The sequence below is a fragment of the Neomonachus schauinslandi genome, chromosome X (assembly GCF_002201575.2).
Source record: "Neomonachus schauinslandi chromosome X, ASM220157v2, whole genome shotgun sequence".
In the NCBI taxonomy this organism is placed as follows: domain Eukaryota; kingdom Metazoa; phylum Chordata; class Mammalia; order Carnivora; family Phocidae; genus Neomonachus; species Neomonachus schauinslandi.
Window position 1 is genome coordinate 80180121 of NC_058419.1, and position 9733 is coordinate 80189853.

The 9733-nt window shown below is 43.1% G+C and overlaps 1 protein-coding gene across 2 annotated transcripts in view; it reads left to right on the forward strand.

Annotated features, from left to right (window-relative positions):
- PFKFB1 (6-phosphofructo-2-kinase/fructose-2,6-biphosphatase 1) overlaps positions 1–9391 on the forward strand; it is a 126876-nt gene extending 117485 nt beyond the window's left edge. Inside the window, exons 11-14 of one of the 2 annotated variants that reach the window (XM_021700194.1) lie at positions 4735–4864; positions 7554–7616; positions 8674–8738; positions 9088–9391. In XM_021700194.1, coding sequence (XP_021555869.1) covers positions 4735–4864; positions 7554–7616; positions 8674–8738; positions 9088–9147 — 318 coding nt within the window. In that variant the 3' untranslated portion in view covers positions 9148–9391. The remainder of the gene's footprint in view (positions 1–4734; positions 4865–7553; positions 7617–8673; positions 8739–9087) is intronic. The other variant, XM_021700276.1, reaches the window with a different exon arrangement.
- The last annotated feature ends 342 nt before the right edge of the window (positions 9392–9733 follow it).

Below are 9733 nucleotides of genomic sequence, written 5' to 3' on the forward strand. Positions count from 1 at the left end.
CAGCCCTTTATCTGTAGTGTCATTTGCAAATATCTTCTCCCATTCTGTGGGTTGCCTCTTTGTTTTGTTGACTGTTTCCTTTGCTGTGCATAAACTTTTGATCTTGATGAAGTCCCAAAAGTTCATTTTTGCTTTTGTTTCACTAGCTTTTGGAGATGTATCTTGAAAGAAGTTGCTGTGACCAATGTCAGAGAGGTTATTGCCTATGTTCTCCTCTAGGATTTTGTTGGATTCCTGTCTCACGTTGAGGTCTTTCATCCACTTTGAGTTTATCTTTGTGAGTGGTGTTAGAGAATGGTCGAGTTTCATTCTTCTACATGTGGCAGTCCAATTTTCCCAGCACCATTTATTGAAGAGACTGTCTTTTTTCCATTGCATATTTTTTCCTGCTCTGTCAAAGATTATTTGACCATAGAGTTGAGGGTGCATATCTGGGCTCTCTATTCTTTTCCATTGGTCTATATGTCTGTTTTTGTGCCAGTACCATGCTGTCTTGGTGATCACAGCTTTGTAATATAGCTTGAAATCGGGCAACGTGATGCCCCCAGCTTTGTTTTTCTTTTTCAACATTTCCTTGGTGATTCGGGGTCTTTTCTGATTCCATACAAATTTTAGGATTGTTTGTTGCAGCACTTTGAAAATGTTATTGGAATTTTGATCGGGATGGCATTGAAGGTATAGATTGCTCTGGGTAACATAGACGTTTTAACAATGTTTATTCTTCCAATCCATGAGCATAGAATGTTTTTCCATCTTTTTATGTCTTCTTCAATTTCTTTCATGAGTGTTCTGTAGTTTCTAGAGTATAGATCCTTTACCTATTTGGTTAGGTTTATTCCGAAGTATCTTATGGGTTTTGGTGCTATTGTAAATGGAATTGTTTCTCTAATTTCTCTTTCTACAGTTGCATTGTTAGTGTATGAGAAAGCAACTGATTTCTGTACATTGATTTTGTATCCTGCCACATTACTGAATTGCTGGATGAGTTATAGTAATTTGGGGGTGGAGTCTTTTGGGTTTTCCATATAAAGTATCATGTCATCTGTGAAAAGAGAGAGTTTGACTTCTTCTTTACCAATTTGAATACCTTTGTTTCGTTTTGTTGTCTGACTGCTGTTGCTAGGACTTCTAGTACTATGTTGAACAATAGTGGCGAGAGTGGGCATCCTTGATGTGTTCCTGATCTTAAGGGAAAGGCTCTCCACTTTTCCCCATTGACGATGATATTCGCTGTGCATTTTTCATAGATGGATTTTATGAACCTGAAGAATGTTCCTTCTATCCCTATACTCTGAGGAGTTTTAATCAGGAAAGGATGTTGTATTTTGTCAAATGCTTTTTCTGCATCAATTGAGAGGACCATATGGATTTTCTCTCTCCTCTTATTAATGTGTTCTATCACATTGATTGATTTGCGAATGTTGAACCACCCTTGCATCCCGGGGATAAATCCCATGTAGTCTGTGTGGATAATCCTTTTGATGTATGGTTGGATCCTATTAGCTAGGATTTTGTTGAGGATTTGGAATCCATATTCATCAGGTCTGAAATTCTCCTTTTTGATGGGGTCTTTGCCTGGTTTGTGATTAAGGTAATGCTGGCCTCATAGAATGAGTCTGGAAGCTTTCCTTCTGTTTCTATTTTTTGAAACAGCTTCAGGAGAATAGGTATTATTTCTTCTTTGAATGTTTGGTGGAATTCCCCAGGGAATACATCAGGCCCTGGACTCTTGATTTTGGGGAGGTTTTTGATCACTGCTTCAATCTCATTACTGGTTATTGGCCTATTCAGGTTGTCAGTGTCTTCCTGTTTCAGTCTTGGCAGTCTATAGGTTTCCAGGACGGCATCCATTATGCAGGTTGCTTAATTTATTGGCATATAGTTGTTGATAATAATTTCTAATAATTGTTTCTATTTCCTTGGTGTTTGTCGTGATCTCTCCCGTTTCACTCATAATTTTATTAATTTGGGTCCTTTCTCTTTTCTTTTGGATAAGTGTGGCCAGTGGTTTATCGATCTTATTAATTCTTTCAAAGAACCAGCTTCTAGTTTCCTTGATCTGATCTAATGTGTTTTCAGTTTCTAATTCATTGATCTCTGCTCTAATCTTAATTATTTCTCTTCTAATGCATGGCTTGGTCATCGTTTGTTGCTTTTTCTCTAGTTCTTTAAGGTGTAGAGTTAGTGAATTCGGGATTTTTTTGGTTTTTTTGAGTGAGGCTTGGATGGCTATGTATGTCCCCCTTAGGACCGCCTTTGCAGTATTCCATAGGTTTTGGACTGATGTGTTTTTGTTCTCATTGCTTTCCATGAATTGTTTAAGTTCTTTGATTTCCTGGTTAACCCAAACATTCCTGAGCAGAGTGGTCTTTATCTTCCAAGTGTTTGAATTTCTTCCAAATTTTTTCTGGTGATTGAGTTCCAGTTTTAAAGCATTATGGTCTGAGAATATGCAGGGAATAATCTCAATGTTTTGGTATCAGTTGAGACGTGATTTGTGACCCAGTATATGGTCTATTCTGGAGAAAGTTCCATGTATGCTCGAGAAGAATGAATATTCTGTTGTTTTAGGGTGGAATGTTCTGTATATATCTATGAGGTCCATCTGGTCCAGTGTATCATTCAAAGCTCTTGTTTCTTTGTTGATTTTCTTTTTAGATGATCTATTGCTGAAAGTGGAGTATTGAGGTCTCCAACAATTAACATATTATTATCAATATAACTATTTTGGTGAACAGTTGGCTTATGTAGTTGGCTGTTCCCATGTTGGGGGCATAAATATTTACAGCTGTTAGGTCTTCTTGTATTCTAGAAACTCTCAGACATTATGGCTTCTTCCCTTTTTCACATAATCTCTATTATCTCCTTCTGGAAATAAAACTGAATGGCTGTTAATCCCGTCCAATTCCTTTATGTTTCCTAACTTATTTTTGATGTCTTTGCTGCATTCTGAGTAATTTCTTCAGCTCTATCTTCCAAATCACTATTTCTTAAGTTTTATCTAATCTTTCATTTATTCAGTCCACTGAGTTTTCAATTTTAATAAATACATTTTTATTTTTAAAAATTCTATTAGTTTTTTTAATCTCTATCATATATTTAATAGTATCTTATTTTTTCTCACATTTTTATTCCATCTTTTATTTCTTTATAAATTTCAAACATATTTATTTTACATATGTATATTTAAATGGATCTTTTATCTTATGTTTTTAGGGTTCTCCTCTTATTGTTTCTGTTTATTTTCACTCATGATAGCTTATCTCCCATGCCTATTATGCAAGCTTCAGTTTGACAAAATTTATATGTAAGAATTCTGCACAGACTAAGTTGAGAGGATTCAGAGATAATTTCCATTTTCTTCTTCCATATACTTTAGAACTAATGACTTGAAATTGCTTTTCATTAAACTCCCATCTTAGCATTTTCTAAAACACGTGTATTGTAAGTCTGAACCACAAACCCACCTGATAGTAAGTTTGTGGTTAATATATTATTATAGGAAACTTTTCCTAATTTTTCCACTGAGTCAAGCAGAGGTGGATAAATGTTATCGTTTCCTTTTGCCTGTGGATATATATTTTTTATAGTTTACACTTCTACTAATGATGTAGCCCTTTGTCTCAGATTTTTGTGAAAATTTCAGTCCCAATTCTCCACCTTGTGAACACCTAAGGCCTTGTCTTCTGTCTCTATGATGTTTTAAAATCTCAAGCCTCGGGCGCCTGGGTGGCTCAGTTGGTTAAGCGACTGCCTTCGGCTCAGGTCATGATCCTGGAGTCCCGGGATCGAGTCCCACATCGGGCTCCCTGCTCAGCAGGGAGTTTGCTTCTCCCTCTCCCGCTCCCCCTCTTGTGCTCTTTCTCTCTCTCACTCTCTCTCTCAAATAAATAAATAAAATCTTTAAAAAAAAAAATCTTAAGCCTCTCAGATACTGTGATTGGCAAATGCCCCCAGGGCAGTTGTGCCTTCTACATCCACTTACCTCTCTTTTTTCCAAATTTTTCTTCATTTTGGAACCCTACATTCATGTTTTCCTTTATTTTGTTGAAAGATCAGCAGTGCAAACATTTATTTTATCTAGTTTTTCTAGGAATTTTATTTTATTTTATTTTTTAAGGACGAAAAATACTATTTTTATTTATCTATTTTTATTATGTTCAGTTAGCCAACGTATAGTACATCATTAATTTTTGACGTAGTGTTCAATGATTCATTAGTTGTGTATAACACCCAGTGCTCATCACAACATGTACCCTCCTTAATTCCCATCACCCGGTTACACTATTCCCCACCCCCCTCCGCTCTGTAACCCTCAGTTTGTTTCCCCAAGTCCATTTGCATCGACATGGATGGACCCAGAGGGGATTATGCTAAGTGAAACAAGTCAAGCAGAGAAAGACAATTATCATATGGTTTCACTCATATGCGGAACATAAGGAATAGCATGGAGGACAACAGGGGAAGGGAGGGAAACCTGAAGGGGAAGAAATCTAGGAATTTTATATTGAGAAGTTTTATTATTATTGTTATTTGGTCCACTGTATTGAATGCTCCCATCTAGTAGATGAGAAACTAAGACACTACAAAAGAAATGAGTGGTCTAAGGTCATACTACTGGGTCAACTACTGAACTGGTGCCAGAACCAACTTTTCCTGATTCCTAGTCCTGAGTTCTTCTCTGGGCAAATCTCCTCATCTACCTTTTTTACCCAAATATTCTGTCATTTTTAGTCCTATGAGGATCTGGTTCAGCGTCTGGAGCCAGTTATAATGGAGCTAGAACGGCAGGAAAATGTACTGGTGATCTGCCATCAGGCTGTCATGCGGTGCCTCCTGGCCTACTTCCTGGATAAGAGCTCAGGTACCACTCTCCTCTCTGTTCTTGGCATAGGGAACTGGATATGATTTGGGACCCTGACACCAGCAGTCTGTGGTTTATATCTTAGTGGTTAAGAGCACAGTATCTAGATTAAGAATGCTTGAGGTCAAATTCTTGCTCTGTCACATACTAGCTTTGACAAATTACTTTAGCCTCTCTGGGCTCAATTTCCTCATCTGTAAAATGGGGAGAACAATAATAAAGTTTAAATAAATTAAAATATGTAAAGAGCTTAGGACAGTTCATGACACATAGTATGGGCTATATAAGTGTTAGCTGCTGTTTTTAGTATTAGTATTATTCTGAGTTAATATTTTCAAAGCCAACCTTAACAGTATGCATCAACCTGAAAAAACTGAGACAGTACTTCTCTGAAACATGCTGTCATCAGGTGGTAATGGGACCTTCTGTTGCTTCATGATCCTGATTATAAGTTTCTGTCTTTGCTGTGGGGATGATTTCTCCCAAGATAGTGATATTTTCATTTTACTTTTTTAAATGATAATTTCTTCTTTAAAAGATATCTGGACACTGTAATTTACAAAGTATCTATACACTAACAACATATGCTGAACTGCAAACTAGGGCAGCGAGACTGGCAAGGGACTGTTAATGTCACTCTTTGGTTTGACAGTCCATTTCTGATGTGGATGCTGAAGTATTAGCATCTCCAGGATACTGTGAGGGTGTGTGAAGACCTTGCAAAGTTACACTTGAAAGTTATATTGTGCAATGTCCTACAGACTTGAATCTTCTCTACTATGCTAGTTTCCAAATAAAGGGCATTGTAATGTGGAGTCATCCCAAATTGAAACCCGGGGAACTTGAGAACTTGACATTGGTCAAATCATTTCCTCTGCCTGGCCCTCAGTCTCCTCACTGGAAAAGGGGATGTGGTTTGGGGTGAGGGTTCTTGTGCTGTTAGATGTCCAATAACTTCCAATTTCTACTGCTTGGTACTGTCTTTGGGACCATGAGGCAAGCAGCATAAGTAACCCTAACTGTGCAGATGAGGGGATGGAGTCTCTGAGAGGTGAAGTGACCTGCCCGAGGCCACGGGGCTCAGTGGGACAGGGAGGGGTGTCAACCTCAGGTGCTTTCCAGAGGACCCCCACCTCAGACACGCATAGAGTGGGGGAGGGGCACATGTACCTGTCATTCTCCCACTGCTTTACCCACTTCCTACCTTCTTTCATGCGCAGGCCACGCCAGCTGCGCCCAGCCGCCCTGGGAGCTGGGCTAGGCAGTGCTGGGTACATGCTCTTACCCCTATTATTCAGTGAGGAACCTTGAGGCCCAGAGAGATGCTGTGACTGGGAAAGCAGACCCACAGGACCTCAGAGCTGGGGCACCCTCAGAGTATATCTATCTAGACCAATCTTGTGCTGTGACAGGTGGGAACTCTGAGGGCCAGAGAGAGAACAGGTTGGGCCAAGGTCACTTGTCCAGGTGATGGCAGAGCTAGGTCAGAGACCTCAGGCAAGTCACTTCCCTTTTCCGAGTCCATTTTGTCACATGTGCCATGGGGAACAGTAGCCCCCACAGAGTATCAGTGAGGATGGAATGAGATCTTGCACCCAGACCACTGGGCCCCAGGACCTGACAATGACGATGACAAAGACGAGGAGGAGGAGGAGTGGGATGGATGCCCAGGATATCGCCAAACCTGATGTCTCAGGAGGCTTGGAGTGTGGTGGGAGCCTTGAAAGCCCACGATGAGCCTTGGGGGCAGGGAAGCCATGAGGGGTTTGGATCTGGCCCAGTGAAGGGAGCAGGCAAGTGGTAAGGGCAGCCTGGCTGGGAGAGGGTGGCTATTGTTGGAGAGTGGTGAGGGATGGGGGTGTTGCCCCCATGACACTGTGAGTCCCTCCAAGGCAGTGGTCGGTGGCTGCAGTGGGCAGAGCATGCATTTAGCCTCAGAGGGTCTTAGGTTCAAGTCCCAATGCTGCCACTTCCTGACTGTGATGTAGGACAAGTGTCTTTCCTCTCAGAGCCTTAGTGTCCTCACCCATGGAATGGGCCTGATCATCTCCTCCTCTCAAGGATGTCTAATAAATGAAAACCTAGGCTCATAAAAGAAATGGTACATGAATATTCAAAACAACTTTATGAATAATAGTCAACAACTGGAAACAAGTGAATTGAGAAATGCTTGTCCATCAACAAGCGTGAGAGGAGTCAGAAAGCACAGGCCTGGGCTGGAGAGAAAACTGTGGGAGCTGCCATGGTACATGTACACATTTCCAAGGGCCCTGGCACATAACAAGCTCTCAGAAAACACTTGCCAAGACACATTTGTGGGCCTTCATGCTAGAAGAACCTGTGGAAGACCTGAGGCTGGGGGCAGGAGGGAGGTCTGCCTTAGTCTCATGTTTGCCCTGTGAGTGAGGAGATAGACCACATCCCAAATAACCAGCCTGTCCTTCCTGGGGAACTCACAGTCTGTCCGCATTCCCCAGGGCCTTCCTTCCTCTCTGCTCTAGAGGCCACCTTTCTACATCCTTCCTCACTGCCCACCGTGTTCTCAACACTGCCCACTGCAGAGTGTGTGTGGGAGGGTGTAACCCTGATGAAGGTGGTCATAAGGAAGGGGGTATGGCAGAGGAGGCCTGGGGAGATGGCACCTTCCCCAGTACCTTGTCTCTGATGGCTGCTTTCTCCTCCTTTCCAGATGAGCTGCCATATCTCAAGTGTCCTTTGCACACAGTGCTTAAACTCACACCTGTGGCCTATGGTGAGTGCCCCCACCCTCATCTGAGGAAAGACACATAGAGAGCATGAGCATGCTTCCAGTGCATACCATTTGCCCAGCAGAGTCCTGGGGGAGGTTTCTTGGGTGGGTAATTGGATGTCCTGGTGAAGGAAGAATTGGCAATAATAGGATGAGAACAGGGAAGACCTGGGATGGCCTCTAAATCCGGGGCCTGTCCTCAACTTTCTCTGGCTCTACCAAAGCACCAAACACGGAACACTAACCTGTAGAAGAAGAGGTCCCCAGAGGGGACCAGAGGAGTAAGTGTAGGTTGGGCCAGATTGAAGAAAGATCTGAAAGACCAGCCTGGTCAGTTTAGACTGTCTCTTGGGACATTGGTTTGCTATGAAATATTTATGAGCAGGGGAGAGAGACTCAAATATCTTCTGGGGTGTGAATAGGGAAGACAGTGCACTGAAGCCCAGAGTAGGTTGCAATCCACAGGGATGGAGCTAAGGGGGGCTTCCATAAGCATTGGACCACCTCTGACAGCGCCCAGTGATACCACTCTCCTTTTTCTTCAGGCTCTCAGAACTCCTTTGTGACCTTCCACACCTCTGTTGTTGCCATAATCATTTTGTCCTCTAAATAAACTTTACCTGGGACTGATTGCCCCAAGGCAATGGCCCCAGGACTCTTCCACCACTTCAGCACTTAACACAGCTTAGCAGGTCCACAGGGCTCCATCACTATTATATAGATTAGATTGCTGTCTCACAGGGCACAAGAGTTGGGGGAGTCCCCAGAGATCATCTATTCTCATCTCCTTTCCATTCAAAGTTGAGCAACTGAGGCTCAGAGAACTCTGAGACTATTAGGGGCAACTGGGAGAACATCCCATTGGCTTCTCTTAGACCTGGTGTCTTCCCCTTACAACACACAGCTGGTCTACATTCCCCTCCCTACAGAGTAGTCACAATCTGCACACAGTGTGGAGCTCGGGGTATGGGTAGTGATGGGTGAGGGAGCGAATGACAGCTCAGGGAAGATCTGTACGTACTTTGGGGGCTTATGGATGGACTGGTTGTTCTTTTCTGAGGCTGCAAAGTGGAGTCCATCTACCTGAACGTGGAAGCCGTAAACACACATCGGGAGAAACCTGAGGTAGGTGAGGGACTCTGTGGCCTAAGCAGGCACATGGTGAAAGCACCCACCTTCACAGAAAGGCCACCCCAATCCCACAGAGCTTGGGTGTTTCATACCAACAGGTAGAATAACCAGCACCCAGAAATGCAGGAACTGTGGCCCAGGTCTGAGGTGCCATAGAGATGCAGGGCTAGAGCAACACCTACTCCAAAGTCCTCAGGTTGAGATTCCCTAGGGGCTTGCCTGAGAAAAGGATCCAGGCCTGGCTGAAGGAGGGGAACCTGGCAGTGAGGACAAAAGGCAGGGGAGGGGCTGGGTCTCCACAGTGCTGGCTCCTTCCTATTAATCCTGGGCTCTCTCCTCTCAGAATGTGGACATCACCCGAGAACCTGAGGAAGCTCTGGACACTGTCCCTGCCCACTACTGAGCCCTTTCCAAGAAGTAAAACTGCCTTTGCTCTCACTGTCTCCCACTTTTAAGAGCTGCTATCCTTGCACTTCTCCTACCTTAAGATCCTGGACTTGGCCTACAGGTCTTGATTTCTAGCTACAACCAAGGAGCTGTCTAGCTGTGAATTAAACTTTTTCTTTCTTAATTACTAAACCCTTATCAATAAAGATTTCTCTTGCTGCCTACAAAAGGGGAGAGGAAGTCATTGTGAGGCTTCTCCCACAGGATCTTCTTAAGATCCCAACTTGTGAAATTCCTCTGGTGCTGTAGGGTATGGAATGGATGAGGACTTCCTGAAGGGAAGGGTTCTGGGGTAGCACCTCTAAAATTGAAGGAGGAGATTAAGTCTCTATGAGTACATATGGGCCTTGTTCCTTGGTGGGCAGCATGGCTGAGGACCTGACACCTTCATTCCTACACTCAGAAGAATCTGTACCTGGACCACAGTGTTCCTCTCTTCTCCAACTCCTGCTGCCATCCTGAGTGATTTCACTGTCCATACAAATTGTCCAAATAATACCCTGGCCTCGAAGTCCCCTGACCCCCTCAACTCTAGTGACCAT